Source organism: Eremomyces bilateralis, assembly GCF_010015585.1.
Source record: "Eremomyces bilateralis CBS 781.70 unplaced genomic scaffold P152scaffold_12, whole genome shotgun sequence".
NCBI lineage: Eukaryota > Fungi > Ascomycota > Dothideomycetes > Eremomycetales > Eremomycetaceae > Eremomyces > Eremomyces bilateralis.
In genome coordinates this window covers 497740-517892 of record NW_022985078.1, presented here as the reverse complement: position 1 = coordinate 517892, position 20153 = coordinate 497740, and the positions used below count along the sequence as shown (strand labels likewise).

The window sequence follows — 20153 nt, the reverse complement described above, 5'->3', positions numbered from 1 at the left end:
TATATCGCAGCTTCATCCTCGTCTACTTTTCACTTGGTCAAACCACCATACAGCCAGCAATTACTTACACGAACCATTTCAGACCGTGCTCTACTCGGTATCATCCATGGGATCAGCATTTCAACGATTCCTGGGAGTAATACTGGCTGGGTGAGGCCCTCGACTCGTGCGGCGTACGCCGCGAATTCGACAAGATGGCGACGACTTCGTCCATGTTCATGTATGCTTTGACGATTCAGCCACCGACCTCGATAACGCAAGCGATGCTTGGGCAATTTTCTGGAACCAAGGAGCAGCAAATTCTCACAGCATGTGGCTCACGGCTGACGCTTTACCGCCCCGATTCCACACAGGGGAAGCTATATACGATTCTCGCACACGATGTCTTCGGCATTATTCGGTCTCTCTCAGCGTTTCGCTTAGCGGGAAGCAATAAGGGTAAGTCTCGAAATACCTCCTTTGAATATACCAGGCGCCATTTAGTGATTATTGGAAGCTTGCTGCAGCCGTTCCGACATGCGATGAAATGATGCATTCTGAACGCGCCTCGTTTAAGCATCCGTTCGATGTGTGGTGCAGATTACTTGTTCTAGAGAATGTTTTCGCTGACTCCTGTATAGACTACATTATCATCGCATCGGATTCGGGAAGAATCACCATCATCGAATATTTGCCCGCGAAGAATAAATTCCACCGAATACATCTCGAGACCTTCGGGAAGTCTGGAGTGCGGAGGGTTATTCCGGGACAGTACCTTGCCAGCGACCCGAAAGGCAGAGCCTGTATCATCGCCTCAGTGGAAAAGAACAAGCTCGTCTACGTTCTCAATCGCAATGCGCAAGCGGAGCTGACGATTTCCTCCCCACTGGAAGCACACAAACCACAAACGTTGGTGTTTGCTCTAATAGGCCTGGATGTCGGATATGACAATCCGGTCTTTGCTGCGCTGGAAATCGACTATTCCGATTCGGATCAAGACCCGACTGGTCAAGCTTTTGAAGATGTGGAAAAGCAACTGATCTACTATGAACTCGACCTTGGCCTCAATCATGTCGTCAGGAAGTGGGCGGACACAGTTGACCGGACGGCATCTATGCTTTTCCAAGTTCCTGGGGGTGCCGATGGACCTAGCGGAGTTTTGGTGTGCGGTGAGGAGAACATTACCTATAGACATTCTACCCAAGACGCCTTCCGGGTGGCGATTCCAAGGCGAAAAGCCATGACAGAAGACCCAGACAGAAAGCGATATATCACTGCCGGCGTAATGCATCGGATGAGGGGAGCATTCTTTTTCCTTCTTCAGACCGAAGACGGCGACCTTTTCAAGGTCACCATTGACATGGTCGAGGACGAGGAGGAGAATGCAACGGGCGAAGTCAGGGCCCTGAAAATCAAGTATTTCGACACGGTGCCCGTGGCCACCAATCTGCTCATCCTCAAGAGCGGGTTTCTGTTTGTCGCTTCGGAGAACGGCGACCACCACTTCTACCAGTTCGAAAAGTTGGGCGATGACGACAATGAGACGGAGTTTACGAGCGACCAATTTCCAGCGGACCCAATGGAATCATATCAGCCGGTATACTTCCATCCGCGATCCTACGAGAACGTGGCATTGGTCGAGAGCATCGATTCCATGAACCCCATTATGGAAAGCAAGGTTCTCAACTTAACTGACGAGGATGCTCCGCAAATCTATGCCGTATGCGGAACTGGCGCTCGTAGCTCCTTCAAAACCCTTCGGCATGGTCTCGAGGTCTCTGAGATCGTTGAGTCCGAACTCCCTTCCGTTCCATCCGCGGTATGGACGACGAAGATCAAGCGCTCCGATGAGTATGATTCGTATATCATATTATCATTCGCCAACGGGACCCTTGTCCTCTCCATTGGTGAGACCGTCGAAGAGGTGACGGACACCGGGTTTCTCTCGTCTGCGCCAACGCTTGCCGTCCAGCAGTTGGGCGAAGATGCCCTCATTCAAGTCCATCCCAAAGGAATCAGGCACATCCAGGCAGGCGGACGTGTCAACGAATGGCCTGCACCGCAGCATCGGTCCATCGTTGCCGCAACCACCAACGAGCGCCAGGTTGCAATCGCGCTGAGTTCCGGCGAGATCGTATACTTCGAAATGGATTCAGATGGATCGTTGGCGGAGTATGACGAAAAGCGAGAGATGAGTGGTACTGTCACTTGCCTTAGTCTCGGCGAGATCCCTGAGGGAAGAGTACGCAGCTCATTCTTGGCGGTTGGATGTGACGATTCTACCGTGCGGATTCTCAGCCTCGACCCCGATTCCACCCTGGAGAACAAGTCAGTGCAAGCCTTGACATCCGCACCGTCAGCCTTGCGGATCATGGCTATGCCGGATTCGTCATCCGGCGGGAAGACACTGTACTTGCACATTGGACTTTACTCCGGTGTTTACCTTCGAACGGTTCTGGATGATCTCACAGGCGATTTGTCCGATACTCGGACCCGTTTCTTAGGCCCCAAGCCAGTGAGGCTATTCACTGTCTCAGTCAAGGGCGAAGTAGCCGTGCTGGCATTAAGTAGTCGACCGTGGCTTGGATATGCGGACGCTGTGACGAAGGCGTTCACTCTTACTCCTCTCAACTATGTGCCTCTTGAGTGGGGTTGGAGCTTTTCGAGCGAACAGTGCGTCGAAGGCATGGTTGGGATCCAAGGGCAAAATTTACGGTACGCACCCCATTTTCATTCAAGTTTGTATTCAATGATGACACAAGGACATCCGACAACACATGACGAACATTAGTCTTTTTATTATCCAATTGTTCCTTCTGATGAATACCTTATCAAGCAAATTTTCACATATGGTGCTAAGCGCTGCTAACCATCTGCATAGGATATTCACGATCGAGAAACTCACGAACAACCTGCTGCAGGAATCCATACCTCTCACTTACACGCCGAGGAGTTTCCTCCGGCATCCTGAAGAACCGCTTTTCTATGTCATCGAATCGGACAGTAAAGTTCTTCCCCCAGCCGTCCAGCAGCAGCTTCAAGATAAGCCTGGCGTTGTCAATGGCGATTCGACTGTCCTCCCGCCCGAGCAATTCGGGCATCCTCATGGGACGCAGTACTGGTCATCTTGCATTCAGATCGTAGACCCTGTTACCGAAAAGGCGGTGGTTTTCTCACTACAACTCGAGGATAACGAAGCTGCCGTTTCCATGGCCACCGTCCCATTCACAAGTCAAGATGACGAGACGTTTCTCCTCGTTGGCACAGGGAAAGATATGGTCGTCAATCCGCGGTCAAGCACATGTGGCTTCATTCACGTCTACCGATTCCAAGATGGCGGCAAAACCCTAGAATTCATCCATAAGACCAAGATGGAACTACCACCCTTAGCTTTGCGTGCTTTCCAGGGCCGACTGCTAGCAGGCATTGGCACCGAACTTCGGGTCTATGACCTTGGGATGCGTCAGCTGCTCCGAAAGACACAAGCCAATGTGGTCCCCAATCTCCTAATTAGCCTTCAAACGCAGGGGTCGCGAATCATTTGCGGTGATGTCCAGGAGTCCGTGACATATGCTGTTTACAAATTCAGTGAAAATCGGATCATTCCATTTGCAGATGATGCGATGGCCCGATGGACGACAAGCACTGCCATGGTTGATTATGAAACGGTTGCTGGAGGCGATAAATTTGGCAACTTGTGGTTGGTGCGGTGTCCGCAAAAGGTGTCCGAAGAAGCCGATGAAGAGGGTGCTGCGCATCTTATTCATGAACGCTCATACCTGCAAGGAGCTCCGAACCGGTTAGAGCCTATGATCCATTACTATTGTCAGGACATTGTGACATCGATCCAGAAGACGAGCCTTGTTGCTGGTGGCCGTGATGTCCTCTTTTGGTCTGGACTCCAGGGTACGCTTGGGATGCTCGTCCCGTTCATGAGTCGCGAGGATGTGGATTTCTTCCAAAATCTGGAACATCACCTCCGAAATGATGATGCGCCGCTTGCAGGACGGGATCACTTGATTTTTAGGAGTTATTACGTCCCGGTGAAGGGCGTCATTGACGGGGATCTCTGCGAGCGGTTCCTGGTGTTGGATCGACCGGCCAAGGAAAAGATTGCTGGGGAGTTGGACCGAAGTGTGCGTGAGGTTGAGCGAAAGATTTCGGTAAGGTTTACCCACACAAAAAGCTTGACATAACACCTCGCTAACAACAGTAGGACATGCGAACTCGTGTAGCATACTAGTTTTCCTTGGTGTCGTCTATAAACCGGCGAAGCGAATCGTATGCCGCTCCATTGGTGCCTACCTAGTGGCCGATTCCCTTATGTTAAACATTGCGATCCTAGAAGGGATTAAGGAACGAGGGCTGATGGTGCTGGTTTGCCCTATCCTCGGCAGCCAGGTGCCGTGGCCGGGGATCGAAACATGGATGGGCGTATTCTGGGGTATGTGCCCTAAACTGGCCAAAGCTTATGGACAACATCAGCGGCGCCTTCAGAGTTCAGCACCTTCAGCATCAGGCGTATCACGCACGCCGAAATCGAAGCCATGATCAATGAATATCCAGGCAGGATCGACATACGGCTATGGCGCCAGTAAAATTAGGAGAAACAAGTAAGCTAAAGGCTAGTTCACTCCATGATCACTTGGCAAACCCTTCCATGATGCGCCACTCTGACGCTTTGAGACTTGGGGGGCAAGGGTCTGTTTTTGATCCGAGGCAACTGTTCTCCAACAATCTATTTGCGACAGTGGATTTGGAAGCCAGCAACTCTATTCCCAGTCCTTATGCCTCACTTCATCAACTTATAGGTAGCTATAAAGCTTTAATTAGCTTTATCAGATTAATTGCGAATAAAGAATGGGGTGAGGGCATCAGGTGCCTGTTCCTGAACACCCCAGACTATTTTTGCATGAGCGCTTCCTCCCACGTTGGACCTCTAGTCGGGAACAACGGTTTCACATTTACTGGACATCAAGTGAAAACGCGCAGTATTTGGTGGCCTACACCCAAAGATCCAAGCGTCTGGACTAGGCTCATTGGCTCTTAACTGCTAGATCGGCCGTATTTGGTTCATCATCGAAGTTACAACCTCATTTACCGATTCTACGCCCATCGCTAACCATCTGCGAGGCTTCCGACGCTCACAGACCCTTCAAATCCAAGCGGCACAACAGTTCTAGAGGCCACTCGCCCCTAGATGCGAGTGGCTGGGGATATCAGTACTCAGAGAGTATCTCTCACGGGAGTCCTTCATCGTATCTCGTAACCTCTGCAACCCCATAGCACCCATTCCTCCATCATGTACCCACGAAAACCACACCAGAAGACACGCACGGGATGCGTGACGTGCAAGCGACGAAGGATCAAGGTATGGAATGCGATCTCATGAAGCAGTACATGTCCTGCCTGCTTAAACCCATCGATATTGTCTTGCTCTGTAATCCACGATGTCATACTTTGCATCTGTTCCCTTTGACCTTGTCTTTGCTCATTATTGCTACTATCATCAACCTTTGTTCTTCTACTAATAGAACCAATTTAGTGCGATGAAACGAAACCATGCTGTTTAAATTGCACGAAAATGGGACTAGACTGTGCCTACCAGCCAGTCCCCCCTTCTTCAGCCGCTTCAAGAAGTCAATCACGAGCGTTGACAAGGCGGAGGCCGACACTGGACACATCCTCCTGTTCACCACCGCCGATTTTGGGTCCACAAGGTATTATGTTTGCCAAAGCATACGATGCATTTAGCCGGGACGATTTACATCTTTTCCACCACTTCTCACACTTCACCTCTCAAACCATCACCGACCAGATACCGCTGCAAAAGCTCTGGCAGTTCGAGATCCCGATTATCGCCCTGAAACACGACTTCCTTTTAAACGGGTTATTGGCGGTCTCGGCACTTCATATCGCTCATGTGAAGACGCAAAAGAACGATCTTTCTGGAAGAGACGAGCTGTACAAAGCTGCGGCCCATTGGCAAGGCCAGGCTCTTAGCCTCTACCGGGTGAACATGGAGTCTATCACAATCGCGAATTGCCATGCGCTATTCGCCTTCTCTCTCTTACTTATCTGTCAGGTCTTCGCTGTCCCAAGGAAGGAGGGTGGTATTTTCCATGCGAATACGCAGGCCGATCTAAGAAATAGGTCTCCGCTCACTCCTAGCTCCCCCGGGCAATCAGCCCAAACCCAGGGTACGTTCCAAACTTCGCCACAATTTGGACCAGATGCATCAGCACGAATACAACCATCGAGTCTCGTAGCGCAACCCGAATGGATTCGCCTTGTGCGTGGTGCCAGGCTTGTAATACATCCCGCGATCCCTTGGATCGCTCAAGGGCCTTTGAAGGACTTTTTATACGTGAATGCACGTACCTGGACCACAACCGCTCGACCAGAAACAGATAAGGCGATTGAATGGGACCGCCGGCTTAGCGAACTGGAAGATTTATGGCGACAAGAAGGAGAAACTCGTCGCCAACCAGAGCAGCTAACCATTGAGAATCGCTTGAGTCATTTGGTGGCAGTTCCGAAAACCGGGACCACATCATACGAGGGCACCGAAGCATTGTCTGACAGTTCCCCATTGTCAGTAACGGTCTCTGAACCCGACGGTTATGGGAATCATCACGAATCGCCGACCCTTGGCTCTGGGATCTTAAGACCGGTCGGGACGATATCCGTTGAGAACAGATTAGACCCTTCACGCGGAATCTCACCTTTTACGTGGATGATATCCCCCGAAAGACTGGTAGACCGAGAAGCGGAAATCCTGACCTACAATCGAGCGCTCATGGAGCTACGAATCACCTTCGCCCGCCTCAGTCACCCGGCCCCGAAAACCAAAGACCCCAAATTTGCTCCCAAAGTCCCGATCATGTCTGTCGTCTTCATGTGGTTGTTTTCATTACCAGAAGCGTACGTAGACTTGTTGGAGACGCAGCAAATGCCGGCACTTATTTTGATGGCACACTATGCGATGCTGCTCTATCGGCTTGACGAGGTTTGGATGTTCGAAGGTATTGGCAGAGATCTCGTGCTGTCAATATGTGAAATGGTTGAGCATGCCGATGGGGGAAAATGGAATAAATGGCTCGAGTGGCCGAAGGAGTGTATTGGCATGAAGTAGGAAGTGTCCGGGATTTGGTGGACTGGACAGATTTACGGTCTTTCAATTTAGGGGAACATGACGATCATGAACGAATATCTATGAATATCGAGACAGCAATGGGCGGGTTTGGGTCTATACGGTCTATATCATCCTTCACGGGTATGGTGTGGAGCCCTCTAGGGTTCTGTGGTGTCGATATTTTAGCTCAGGTTAAGCCGGTGAAAGGCCTTCCGCTCTATTGTCCGTCTATTATCCTTAGGCTTTCGGCTTGATGAACTCCCCCGCGTTACCATTCTTTGAAACCTCAGTGAAGTCGGGTCTGGGAAGCTCGATTCCTTCCGTAACCCTCGAATAACCGATTCCTCCCAGTCGACCCATCGGCCTCAAAATCGCCGGATCGATCATATTCTTGTCCTCATTGATGGCGTCCTGGCGCGCATGGAACCTGATACCTTCGACGATGGCTAGTACTCCGCTCTTCTTTCCAGGCATAGATCTACTTTCAAACTCCTTCGTCTCCACCAACTTCGCCTCAATGGAGAATATGGCTTCTTTGACCCGGGATGGTTTCACCTCGGAGCAAGGGGCAGGGTGTAAGCCGGCGACTCCCCATTCCGAGATGCCGTGTGGAGTGTTGATAGAAGTGAAGTTCGCGGCTTCGATGTAATGTTCCGAGATGATGTTGATGCAGCCTGAGTAGAGGTTATCAGCGGCACCGAGACTGACACAACCCAGGGAGGTAGCATACATTCTCCAGTATCGACTAAGTTGCGACAGCTGTCTTTAGCCCGATCGAAGCCTCCTGAAAATCCAAAAACGAACAGGGGCGGATCATGGTTGATGACATTGAAGAAACTAAACGGCGCCAGATTCGGACTTGTCCCTGATATGCTTTAGTCATCTTGTGAGGATCACTGCCAGAGGCTTTGTGAAGGATCAAATGAGATACTCAAGGCTACTCACCGTCTTTCGAGACCGTTGAGCAGAATCCAATGGGCCGTGGGACGATGGCACTGATCAAAAGTTTATAATTGAACACAGCTGGTCGTCCCGGCTCATAGGGGTCTATTTCGACATGTCCTTTCTTCAAGCCCTCCCCGCCATCATTGGCTCCTTGCCCAACCTTCCAGTCAGGATTTGGAGTTCGAGTGTACTTGAAGGTTGCTTCTGACCATAGCGGTCTTGACGACTCCACAGTCTTGAAGTCTGGATGTGGGTTTCTCTTCACCGTGGATTCCACATCGACTTTGTTTTCCTGGTTTTCATTGGTGCCACCCATATCTGACGGTGACGTGACGTATATTGACGGGGTCGGGTTGAGTAGCGTGGTTGGAATAGGAAGCTCGTGTTCCTTTGTTGGTACGGGTAGTCGCTGTAGAGATTCTGTTTTGCGGAACACCCAAGGGCAATATGTGCTGGACTGCTGTTAATTAGGCAGGCTGTCACTGGGAGAATACTATGAATGGTATCTGAGAAGTAAGGTCCTATTATCGACTTTACCGTATTCTGTGCCGAAAGGCCCGACGTGAGTCGATCCCCCGCCTCCGGAACAGTGCATGGGGATGTTAAATTTGTTGATGCGTAAGATTCGATCAACGCATTTGACCAACACCATTGCCCAATCAAAGTTCTTTGAAGCTTACTTTGGAGTTCGGTCCCTAAGTGATACCATAAGGCTCAACAAAGGAAGGGAAACGCGAAATTATGGTGTCAACACGAGTCGAAAGAAGAGTTTGAGAGGAATATCATATTTTCATTTTGATGTATTGGGCAACTTGCTCTTGGATCATAATATCTTCCAACTCCGAAGAATTGTTAGTCCCGAGAATGCCAGCTTGAAAGTTAAAAAGGCAGCAATGTGCGATCGCCCAGCCAAACTGGATACTGGTTAATGAATAGTGCAGCACTGCAATCCACGAAGCATCGATTAGAATGGATCGTCATCTCGTTGCATTAAAAGCAGTCTATGTACGAGGTAAAGTACGTAGTAGTTGAAACCGAGGAGATATCCTCTAATTAAAAGCAAGACCGCTAGGAATCAGAAATCGTGTGCGGAAGTGAAAGTCAACCCCCGAAAGGATATATGGACATAGCCGTCCCCCAATTTATGCGACAGAGAGGTAGTGCATCTCATCATACAAGAGCGAGTCAGCCCAGTCTGGAGTAACCAAAGAAATGAGATCAAATCAAACCGCTTTCAATCGGGCAAATAACATCATTCCGTCATTGGTAGCTACCCTTGGTCTGCATATAGGGATAACTGTTAGATTTCGAATGCTCGAACGCTGGACTTGCGTTCGCATATCCAGAGGCTCCGTTTGAAGTTCCGTAACCACTCCCAGCGTCCGTGCCAGTTTGCACATATCCTGCGTAGGCGTCTCCCGGTCCGCAGTGGGAATTTATATTGTATCCATTCGCGCTTGTTGTTGTAGTGTATCCCGTTGCGGGCAGGTATCCTGTCATTTGGCCCTGAGGAGATGGGGATGAGAATGATCTGGCGAAGTCATCGTTGCAGTCTAGGTCGAGGCCGGAGTCCAGGTCCATATCCATATCTAGGTAAGGGCCTTCCGAGGCGGTTGAATCGTAATAGCTAGGCATGCGGCAGGCTTCGAGGGGATGAGCGGACGATGGCCATGTGGGATTTGATGCAGCGTTTCCATAGTGTCTCGACTGCGAAGACAGAGTGCGTCCGGCCACGGGCTCGGCCCCCTGGTTCTGGTAGAAGGATGTCATCTGGCGCTGCATCGAAGCATCGAGTGGATTTGAGGAACTCCGAGAGGAGTGACTGCTAGCGTTGTGAGGGCCGGCAGTCCGCGGTTCGCAGACCATTCGGCGCGCCTTGCAACGCGAGCACGTGGGGATCTGTTGCCCGTCAGTCGATGCTTGATGACCCGGGCCATGTCCACTGACTAGTTTGTCGCATTTGGTTTTGGCGCGAGAGCATGCCGTGCATGCGATGGGCCGACTCGGTGAAGACATGTTTCGGGGTTAGAGCTGGCAGTCCGTAGCGGAGTATGGGCTGGTTGAAGGAGAGAGATCAATGAATAGCCTGAATCAAACTAGGAGGAGCTGGATTTAACACAATAAATAGGAGAATTAAGGCAAGTGCAAGGGTAATATATGATGATATCAAGCGGCATAGAGAAGGTTGGGATTCCAAGGAAAGTTGTTTTCCGGTCAGGTCATACAGTTAGCATTGCGGTTAAAACAAATACAATACAGTGACTACCAATTTGAGACCCCAGATATATCATCAGCGGCCAAAAGCGGCACCCCCGACAGACACCAGTGCGTGGTAGGAAATTGAGTAATGAAAGAAGCCGCGTGATGGGGCTCTCAGCCTTGGAATGGACCATGCACGCTTAAATGCGACCTTGCCCCCCTAAACCTGTGTGCTAATACGAGCCAGCCCATACCGTAAGAGGAACAACTCTGGTTAGGCGTCTAGCAAAAGGGTTCACCAACTGGCTCGCTGATGTGGGGTTACCGCCCCTCGGATCGTTAGTATCAGTATGATTCAACTAGATGTTGGGCATTGATGGGGCAAAGAGGAGCGTGTGATACGGGAGGAGAAACCCAACCAGCGAATGAACGGGGTCAGGCACCTGTGTAGAACCAATAGCGCGCACTACTGTGACTTTCAGACGAGAATAATGAATCGATTGAATGGCATGAAGAAGGCAATAACAACCATCTTAAGCATAGGAAAGTACGCCCACCTCGAAATAGCCGGGTATAGCCACCTTGATGGAGGTATGAGATAGGTAGATTCAATAATGCCAAGTTCGGCTAGACGTCCAATGCGGCAAGCTCTCAGCTGAGTGGACAACGTCTTCTTCCGGTATACTTCTAGAACTGTACCAGAACGGGTCACAAAGGCCATGTTTTTGGTCTCTGGTGGAGGCTGGAATTGGGCCGTGTGACCGATGAACATCATCACAACGCAAAGCGAACGAGTGAAGGGTGCGTTGGCCTCGAAATCGCTTGGATGAAAACGGCTTCAGCACCTGTGAAATGTCACGGCCAGAAAAAGGCTGATCGGCGGGAAATGCTGTTGCAGCACTTGCATGATGTGGGTGCCCGAGCTGGTGCAATGAAAGGGGAGGGTGCTGCGAGCTGTCACGGACAGGTTGTACAAATGCGACCATTCAAGGACACCAGCGACATTCCTCGCTCTTGCTGACGTGGGAATAGGTTCAGATGGTGTGGGTGTTCACGGTGACGATCCTGCAAAGCGGTCCACCTCCGATCTTTGTGAACCGCGAGGTATTAGAGGTATATTCCGTACTGGCGTGGAAAGAGACTCATAACAGAGCGCGTCGACTAGGCTAGTATTGTTTACTGGAGATTCGTTAGCATACAAGAAAGGAGAACCACGATGTCATCACGGTGTATCTAGGGCGTCATAGCATCTCTCACACCCATTTTATAAGGGATTCAATAGCGGCAAGTTAAGTATTGTTGTGCGCGTACAGAGTATTGATGTTGAATTGACAGAAATTGACAGAAATTGACAGAAATTGACAGGAATTGACAGGAATTGACAGGAATTGACAGGAATTGACAGGAATTGGTAGGAATTGACCGGAATTGACTCGAGGAGCGAGCTGAGGATCAGAGGATCTCAATGGCTGGAGCACGGCTCAGCACGCTCCACTCTCCAGCGCCACAGCACGTGCCCACCCACTCCCACCGAAGTCGCCGATTATTGATAAGTCTCATCGTCTGGTGCTACAAGTTTGTCACGAAGCCAGTAGGATATTGCTTCGAATTTAACTATTTCTCTTATTTCCTTAGACCAGCGGGTGTAATGGCTGAGTGCATATTTATTAGAAAGAGCTAGGGGTTCTAGGGGTTCCGTGTGCTGCCAACAGGGTCTTGTCCCCGTTCGCATGTCGAGAAACATGCGTCGAGTCTTCCATCCCACAATCCATCTCGGAGATGCCAAGGGATCGGGAGCCACAAGACCATCTGGAGTTAAGCTGTTGCTGCTAAACCAGCCGATCTATCGGCCAGATCTTCTCTTCCAACTTTGGGAGAACAGCCTAGCACGCGTCTGTGCTGATGGAGCCGCCAATCGATTGTTTGATGCCTTCGCTCCGGACCAGTCGGAGACGCGGAGGACATATGTGAGCCGCATTCTGTCCACTGTTGACCTCACTGACGCAACGAGCAGTTACCGGACGAGATTGTGGGCGACTTAGACTCCATTCGGGATGACGTCAAGTCTTACTACGCACGGGAGCAGGTTCAGGTCACTTTCGTTGACGACCAAGAAAGCACGGATTTTGGCAAGGCTATGCGATCATTGAAATCTAGCACTTATCAAGCTACTACAGATATCATGGTTTTTGGTGGTATCGGTGGACGGATCGACCAAGGGATCGGCCTGCTACACGAGATCCTTCGTGAGCACCATCACGACCCTCAGACGCGGCTGTGGTTGATCTCGGAGTCGAGCATCTCATTCTTGCTTCTGCCAGGAGAGAACATTATCGAGACCAAATTCTCACAGGGCTACTTCACTCACCAGGCGGGGGTCTTGCCTATCTACGGTCCCGCAACCATCACCACCCAAGGGTTCGAATGGGATGTGAACAACTGGTTTACGTCCATGGGCGGACGGGTAAGTACAAGCAACCATATTGTCCAAGACACCGTGTGTGTCACAACAGACAAGATGGTTTTGTTCACGGTCGAGATAGCCCACGACCTCCCAAAAATGGGCTGAGGGCTGATGAATGCAGTCCGAGAGAAGACTGCATATGCCATTCGCGGTCGGGAGTGCTCACAGCCTCCCGAAAATGGGCTGATGAGTGCAGTCCGGGGGAAGACTGCATATGACTTCCCTCAATCGCACTTGGTACCTCATCCCATCAAGCAGTGATTGCAACAGGTGGCTAGACGGGAATGGATATACATAAGGTGGATGCAGAGTGGCAGATGATCCCGTTTAAGCACGTCGCACGCCTCGACGTCGTACCAGGGGTGTGGTTGCGGACCTTGCATCCAAGGACTTCAAGATTCGGAGTTTCATTCCGTCATTCGGAGAGTTTGCATGGGCTGTCCGTAGGGCGGCGGAGCTGAGAGTTCAGAGCGGGGCGGAATAGCATACGGAGGATCATGCACTCAGGAGAAGTGTGGACATGGGATCAGTGGGCCATCGGCCGTGAAATTGCCGGCCTTTCCTGTCAATAATACCACCCAAGACTAAGAGACAACCACAACATTGGTGTGCAACCCTGTCTCGTGTCCTTATCAGTTCACCATGAGTTTATGACGCAGCAGCATTAACCAGGTGGTCGTCCAGTGCCTATTCCTAGCGAACGATTACGGTCATGGTGGTTTGTTTCTGTTTTTGAACACTGCCCTCCCATGATGGCGTCATCCCACCGTTCGCAGCTGAAAAAGAGACTATTTTGTGTTGTCAAAACACTGAAGAGGCTAAAGAGGCGAAAGAGATTGGGTCTGATTGATTAGTGATAGTGGTTGCTTGAGCCCTGGGAGAACTGAAGTGGAACCGTGGATGAAACATCACGATGGGATCCGGGCCGCTTCGACCGCTTCGACCACTGCGACCGTATCGCGCTCGTGATCGGTCCAACAAAGAGCCCAACCGACTGGGACATGTTGAAAAGGGCCCTCGTTCGGGGTTACACTATGATGCGCATTTCGTCGCACGATGGCGGCACAAAATAGGGGAAATAGGTGGATATAAGATGGATAAGGACAGCGCCAACCGGCACGCGGGCATGGTTCCGAAAATCCGCGCCTGGATCCGGACTTTAGGACTCGCTATGCAGGTGTGCAGGTAACTATGCACCGTGTGCAGGTCTGCAGGAGGCACTGTGATGGGACCCTCGTCACCGTACAATGGGCAGGACCAGTACTGTGGGCATCGTGGGAGAGTTTAGAGTTGAGCCGCCGGTTGTCCAACGGCAAATGTCATCCGGATATGGCCATATTCCTATAAACTCATCAATGTGGCCTGACTCTGAGAAGGGAGATGGGTTCTGACTTCTGACTTCTGAGATGTTGCGAAGGTTGTCCAGGGCAGGGGCATCGGAGGATAGCCCGAGCCTGCAACAGCCAATCAATCAGGGGCCGGGGGAGCGGCATTGGTTCTGTTGAGAGGACACGGCAGGTTTGTTGGCGAAGATATGCTGAAAATTCCGTGGATTCTTTGTTGTTGTCTGTAGTACCTCCGTGTACTTGCTATATTATAGAAGTCAATCCTCTGGTACAGAGTAATTAGTGAGTGAGGTCTGCAGTCTGCAGGGAGTAATTCTTCTATTATGGAGGATGGCAGTGGTGATTACATACGTGCTTGCATTTACATACAATAGGGAAGAATGAGGCCTTACCACCTTAGGAGCTCTTCATGCTTCACCTTTCCAGACTTCTCGCGACTTTGTAGTTCTTTTGTGCCACTTTCATATTCCCGTCCATCATTCAACATGCCATCCAAGCATGTCACCACAGCTTAGATTCAGCATGGAGTAGTTACAATGACAATTCCCAACTGACTTCCTCTCATTTCCTTTCATTTGTTTCTTTTCCTTCTTCTACTTCTTCTCCTTTCTCCGTTTCGCAGGCTCTCTGTTGTCGTCAAACTTGCACGTTCGTTTTCCTATTCTAGCCACTGGCTGATTTGTTCCCATCTGGTCGACTGCATTTCTCACATCCCACTACATTTACCCTTTCCTCGTCCCGGTATCCCACTAATACCGAATACACCCTCGTTGTGCCTTCACCAAACCGGCTTGTATCCGTGAGGCCTGCTCTGCCCATCAAGTCGACCCTTCCCTGTAACGACCTCGATCCGTTCGCCGAAGGTCCTGCTCCGTCTAATAGCCATATAATAACTAGATTCTTTGCTTCGACTCTTCTACTCCGACGTATACGCGTCCGCCAGTAGCACAGCCTTGTTGATAACACGTCATGGACATATCAAAACTCTTGCCTCGTCTGCCTCGCTCTTGACACCATTCCGTTGCCTCAGAGCTTCTGTTCCTCCTGCACGAGGAAGGAACGTGTATGGCGGCACCCTTGAGTAAGACCGTGTCGCGGACTTCCTCCGCTGGGGACTCCATCGCACCTGGCGACGATGACATCCCACAGCAAGCAGGTCGATCGCCGTCTGGCCTCGCTGCCCAAGCCGCAGCAACCGCTGTGCATCAATCCGACAAATCTCCTCCTGCACCTCATGGCCTCGATTCTCCGAGTATTCCTCCAAGTATGTCAAGCAAGGATTCGAAAGGCACGCTGAGAAAAGCGCCGTCCCCTTCCTCCATGCATTCGCCTACAACTCGAGCGAACTATGTGCCACTCGTTTCGTCCCCCCTCAATCCTCAGTCCCCAACTGGGTCGACACACAGCCACGAGAGCCATGATAAGGCTATTTCAAAGGAACAGCAAGACTATTTCCTTCTACCAACTGCCGGACTAGCAGATCCTTCTCGGCATTCCACTCCTGGTCGGACTCAAACCCCGTCATGGCCAAAGACTCTCACTCACAAACGCCTAGGGAGATCACGAGGGCTGGAGTCAAGCCAGTCTGACCAGACAAATGATCGGCGGCCGATACCCATGACCTTGCACGAGCTGGGTTCCGATTATTCGAGATACTTCAACCCGTTCTCGGACTGCCGCCGGAGCTCTTTCCTGTCTACCCCCGGCGTCCCGGCTCCCTCCGCTCTTCTATCTAGCGACGAGTCGATCCGGACAGCAGCATTACCAGGAGCATCTACCACCAAGTTGCCTACTGACCCCGAAATGGAAAAGTTCTTCCCGCTCGACGACCGATTGTCTGCCCCGTACGCTGTTAGAGGGATGTACAGTTTTCCTCTCTTTCTCGACGAGAAGGAGCCGGACGACGATATGCATATGCCATATCCGGACGACGATGTTCGATTCAGACCGAGATTGAGAGATCACTTCTCCAGGGCAAACATCTGCTCCACCATTGGGCTGATTATGATGATATCCGGAATCTTGTTCCTTTTTGTGGTGTTCCCCGTCCTCAGCTATACCAGTGTGGTTCACTTCAGCGGGAGCTACGACACGCCAATTGACGAAATGCCTGACCAGGTCCCTGAACCGCAACCATGGGCAACGGTCAACGACCGCCACCATCCTCTTCTCAGATATATGCGGAGGGGTCTAATTGACCCCGACACGCCCTCGCACGCGAAGACGCGGAAATCCGTCGATGGCAGCGATCTCATCCTCGTATTCAGCGACGAGTTCAACGATAATAACCGCACTTTTTATCCTGGCGATGATCCTTACTTCTTCGCGCCCGATTTTTGGTATGGGGCAACGCAGGATCTGGAATGGTATGATCCTGACGCCGTGACTACGTGGGATGGGGTGCTGGAACTTCGGCTGGATCAGTTCGACAACCACAACCTCAAATTCCGCTCTGGGATGTTGAACACCTGGAATCAGGCTTGTTTCAAGGGCGGAGTGTTCGAGGTTTCAATTTCTTTGCCCGGTCCAGCCGGTGTCATGGGCTTGTGGCCCGGGGCATGGACAATGGGCAATCTTGGACGACCGGGCTACTTGGCGACGACCGAAGGCATGTGGCCCTACACGTATGACGAATGGTGAGTCGCAACCTGGAATGCCTTCTTATATTGCCGTTGACACGATGAGCGATAGCGATGTGGGCATTACACCAAATCAGTCCATGACCGATGGAACCTCCCGTCTCCCCGGTCAACGTCTTCCAGCTTGCACTTGCCCCGGCGCGGACCACCCCACTCCGGGAAGAGGTCGTGGAGCTCCAGAAATTGACATCATTGAAGCCAGCGCAGATTGGTCGGGTATTCCCGTTGCTACACAATCTTATCAGGTCGCCCCTTTCGACATATGGGTATGCTTGTCCTTTGTCCTCCAAGTCCCTTTGTCAATCATTATTTCTAATGGACTTGCAGTACTATCCGGATTATGAATTTACTGCTTGTCCGAACCCTGCAGTCTCTCTGACGAACAGTTATACTGGCGGCCCATTCCAGCAAGCGGTCTCGACCACCACGTCACTGAATAAGCGGTGGTTTGACGGCCAAGCTTACCAAAAATACGCCTTTGAGTACACGCCTGGGACCGGTGCTAAGGGAAAAATCTCTTGGTTTGTCGGTGAGGAAATGGTGTACCAGGTCGATGGAAGGGCAATCGGACCCAACGGCAACGTTGGTAGTCGAGTCGTGAGCGAGGAACCCATGTCCATCGTCCTAAATCTTGGCATCAGCAATTCGTGGGTCAATATCGACTGGGCAAAATTGAAATTCCCTACGATTATGCGGATTGATTATGTTCGATGGTATCAGCCAAAGGGGAAAACGATGGTGACGTGCGACCCACCGGGGTTCGAGACGACTGAGTACATCAAGAACCATCCAGAGCCCTATAACAATCAAAACTTGACGGTAAGTGAAGACCACAAACCGGTCATGAGGAGTAGACGTGTTCTAATGATCGAATAGAAATGGAATCAGACCGGTTATGGGTGGCCGAAGAACACTTTGATGCATGGGTGCTAAGCTCTGTTGCACTCGATATTTCAAACACCTCAGAGACGCAATAGTTGATGGTGACGGGAGGTCATGTCACCGTCTCGTGCAACTTCGGTGGGGCTGGACTTGTGCATGTACGACCAAGCACGAGTGGTCCTGAACATTGCGCTGAAACTCTCGAACCGACACTCGATTACCTCATCTGGATGGGCTGGTGCGATAAAAGTTCCCTTCGACCGATCGTTTCAGAGCGCGGTGAGTTTCCCTCGATGTGCATCCAGAGCAAATCAGGGTGTCCGGTGTTTCCCGTTGGATCTGAAAATCTTTTCCTTTCAGGGCTACACGTTTTTCAACAGCATTTGCTATCACAGGGTCATTGACGTATTGCATTAGAAGGCGCTTGTTCACCAGGGTCTTTTCAGGTAAGGGCAGCATGCCACAGTTACGATAAACGGCTTCAGTCGCAATCGATACGTGGAGGGGTGGACTGGCAGGATTCTCATGGCGTACAACTTACCCCATCTTTGGATTGGCGAAGGCATTTGGGACTGACATGCGAATACTCTTGCATTTCTCGGGTGACACATGAGCTTACGACCGATTCTGGCTCATCTACAGCTTTTGGGGTAGGGGTTTTTCATGAGCAACTCAGGGGGGCCTCGTGATTCTAGCGGTGGAAATGGCGTCGACAGGGAGTGCGTTAAAGCTGTCAACTGGGACGCACGATGTAGAAGGCACCCTTAATGATAATTTTGGAGATCTACCTTTGCTGCCTTCGACTGTGATTGCTGATTGACCGTTAGTGCAGGGACAGCGGCAGAAGAAGAGCCGCCTATGGCTTTGGGACGAAAACAACGCTTGTGTTGGGGATCGGAATTGGCTTACATTAGCTAAAGTCACATCCAACATCCACATATGTGTTGGTCCATGTCCTAAATCCTTCGTAGGACAGTAGTATCGAGACCTCTAATCCCCGATTCCCAACTTGGGATGTCTGGTGGCTTGCAGGCCTACAGCTTCTTTCCCCGCTCGACGTCACATCACATCATGATCAGTCTTGGAATTGCCTTGAAAGTCGATTTTCCTTAATTCGATTTGTACTTGTTGAGTTTCCCAACCAAAATTCGTAATTACTCGATCAATACATCATTTTCTCAGCGTTTGTTTGGAAACAAAGTTTAGACTGGGCTCCTACAGTATCCATCCATCGCGGTAGCTTTAAACCGTTGCATACCTGCCTCTGTACATTCCGTTCCGGGCACTATTAGTCTATTACTCCATTTCAAACTGCAGAATTACAAAACCTCCAATTCCAGAAGTTCTTCAGATCAGTCTCCTTTAGTCCAAGTCCGTCCACCAGACCTAACTCTGCAACCCTTATAAGTTATAACCCACTGTCATGACCACCGAACCTCCACCAACCCCTTACGGCGCGAAAACCCCCAGCGATGACCCCTATTCATACCCGCGCTCCTCAGTCCTCGCCACGCGAGCCCTCCTCTCCGAACCCTCCTCCACTGCTGAGCAGAATATCCCCTCCCTCTCGAACCCCCGCAGCACCCCTGATACCAGCTCCTCCGGGATAATACCATCCTCTGGCGCCAGAGACCCACTCACGGTACTCACGACGCAGCGGAATGAGGGCCACAATGGCGCACCAGATACAGACAAGGCACCTGGCGTGAACGGCCCACCGTCCGCTGACCCATGGCCGGACAGTACACGGCCTCCGCTGCCGAAACGGACCAGCTGGAACTACGAGATTGCGGTGGCGGAGCGGGTGGCATCGTCTCCCAAGACGCCGAAATCCGCGGTAAGTGGTGGCGGAGGCTACTTCCAGGCTGTGGCGGAGAGAGCGGGTGGCGCGATTCCGGAGCGGGGAAAATATGCGGATGAGGGGGGAGGGGAGGGGAGAGATCGGGAACCAGGGGTTGGGAGGCGGATGAGTTGGGCCGAGCAGGATCGGAGGAGGGAGATGATGGTGGCTGTGATGGAGAGTCCCGGAGCAGGGTCGAGCGAGGAGAAAGCGGGGATGGAATGGGGGTATGAGAGTTGTGGGGAGTGAGCAGGATAGTGTGCTGGACACCTGACTGTCACCGGACGATGGAAACACGAGCAGTTCACGGAGAAGTGACAAAAGGAGGAAGTGCGGGTGGCATGAGGCCCATTTGCGGCTGTTTATTCCGGTACGGAACTACCTTGTGCTTTGAAAAGAGTCGGAGTCATGGATATTGGGGTATACACTTCTGATTAACGAATGTACTAGTATGGAATCCTTTGTTTCCTAAGGAGTGGCGACTATGAAACACGAATGAACGGCTTTTCCTCCACTCTCTACTCCGGGTTGTGATTCGGCCACTCTGCTTCTGGACACCGTGTTTTCCTTTGGAATATCTCCGCCCTCCGCTTCCTGCCGGCTTTCCACAAGGGCAGGTGCAGTCATCAGTGGCACCGATTCGCATCATCCTGTCCCCTGGGAGCCGCTAGGCGGTGGCTTGTGACCATCTCGACGCAGCGGCGTCGAATGTGGACTCGTCTAG

The 20153-nt window shown here is 51.2% G+C and overlaps 7 protein-coding genes across 7 annotated transcripts; 5 read left to right on the top strand and 2 right to left on the bottom strand.

The window, feature by feature from the left end:
* Window positions 1–194: 194 nt before the first annotated feature.
* P152DRAFT_398698 (uncharacterized protein) lies at window positions 195–4222 on the top strand (the record flags this gene model as incomplete). Its single annotated transcript, XM_033676482.1, has 4 exons — window positions 195–438; window positions 621–2694; window positions 2861–4142; window positions 4196–4222. 4 exons carry the CDS (start codon window positions 195–197, stop codon window positions 4220–4222), a joined length of 3627 nt encoding a protein of 1208 aa, XP_033533425.1.
* Window positions 4223–5155: 933 nt separating this feature from the next.
* On the top strand, window positions 5156–7233 carry P152DRAFT_51606 (uncharacterized protein). Its single transcript, XM_033682926.1, has 2 exons — window positions 5156–5350; window positions 5525–7233. Exons 1-2 carry the CDS (start codon window positions 5282–5284, stop codon window positions 7112–7114), a joined length of 1659 nt encoding a protein of 552 aa, XP_033533424.1. The 5' UTR covers window positions 5156–5281; the 3' UTR covers window positions 7115–7233.
* On the bottom strand, window positions 7224–8724 carry P152DRAFT_459258 (uncharacterized protein). The gene is made up of 3 exons (XM_033679639.1): window positions 8060–8724; window positions 7845–7979; window positions 7224–7788 (listed from the first exon to the last, which is right to left on the bottom strand). The coding sequence occupies exons 1-3, from the start codon at window positions 8373–8375 to the stop codon at window positions 7352–7354; spliced, it is 888 nt and encodes a 295-aa protein (XP_033533423.1). The 5' UTR covers window positions 8376–8724; the 3' UTR covers window positions 7224–7351.
* A 429-nt stretch (window positions 8725–9153) lies between these two features.
* On the bottom strand, window positions 9154–10176 carry P152DRAFT_51600 (uncharacterized protein). Its single transcript, XM_033682925.1, has 2 exons — window positions 10007–10176; window positions 9154–9958 (listed from the first exon to the last, which is right to left on the bottom strand). The coding sequence occupies exons 1-2, from the start codon at window positions 10073–10075 to the stop codon at window positions 9320–9322; spliced, it is 708 nt and encodes a 235-aa protein (XP_033533422.1). The 5' UTR covers window positions 10076–10176; the 3' UTR covers window positions 9154–9319.
* Window positions 10177–12000: 1824 nt separating this feature from the next.
* P152DRAFT_398864 (thiamine pyrophosphokinase) lies at window positions 12001–12827 on the top strand (the record flags this gene model as incomplete). The annotated part of the gene is made up of 2 exons (XM_033676490.1): window positions 12001–12225; window positions 12273–12827. The coding sequence occupies 2 exons, from the start codon at window positions 12001–12003 to the stop codon at window positions 12825–12827; spliced, it is 780 nt and encodes a 259-aa protein (XP_033533421.1).
* Window positions 12828–15685: 2858 nt separating this feature from the next.
* P152DRAFT_398696 (beta-glucan synthesis-associated) lies at window positions 15686–17583 on the top strand (the record flags this gene model as incomplete). Its single annotated transcript, XM_033676481.1, has 3 exons — window positions 15686–16704; window positions 16760–16973; window positions 17035–17583. 3 exons carry the CDS (start codon window positions 15686–15688, stop codon window positions 17581–17583), a joined length of 1782 nt encoding a protein of 593 aa, XP_033533420.1.
* A 1294-nt stretch (window positions 17584–18877) lies between these two features.
* P152DRAFT_51428 (uncharacterized protein) lies at window positions 18878–19924 on the top strand. The gene has a single exon (XM_033682852.1). The coding sequence runs from the start codon at window positions 19013–19015 to the stop codon at window positions 19676–19678; it is 666 nt and encodes a 221-aa protein (XP_033533419.1). The 5' UTR covers window positions 18878–19012; the 3' UTR covers window positions 19679–19924.
* The last annotated feature ends 229 nt before the right edge of the window (window positions 19925–20153 follow it).

Excerpts from the sequence above, each read along its gene's own strand:
- P152DRAFT_51606 (XM_033682926.1), top strand. The coding sequence starts at position 5,282 with ATGTACCCACGAAAACCACACCAGAAGACACGCACGGGATGCGTGACG. Across the intron at positions 5,351-5,524 it reads GCAAGCGACGAAGGATCAAG|TGCGATGAAACGAAACCATG; the intron begins GTATGGAATGCG and ends GAACCAATTTAG.
- P152DRAFT_459258 (XM_033679639.1), bottom strand. The coding sequence starts at position 8,375 with ATGGGTGGCACCAATGAAAACCAGGAAAACAAAGTCGATGTGGAATCC. Across the intron at positions 7,980-8,059 it reads CTCAACGGTCTCGAAAGACG|GGACAAGTCCGAATCTGGCG; the intron begins GTGAGTAGCCTT and ends AAAGCATATCAG. Across the intron at positions 7,789-7,844 it reads CTTAGTCGATACTGGAGAAT|GCTGCATCAACATCATCTCG; the intron begins GTATGCTACCTC and ends ACCTCTACTCAG.
- P152DRAFT_51600 (XM_033682925.1), bottom strand. The coding sequence starts at position 10,075 with ATGTCTTCACCGAGTCGGCCCATCGCATGCACGGCATGCTCTCGCGCC. Across the intron at positions 9,959-10,006 it reads AAACCAAATGCGACAAACTA|ATCCCCACGTGCTCGCGTTG; the intron begins GTCAGTGGACAT and ends GACGGGCAACAG.
- P152DRAFT_51428 (XM_033682852.1), top strand. The coding sequence starts at position 19,013 with ATGACCACCGAACCTCCACCAACCCCTTACGGCGCGAAAACCCCCAGC.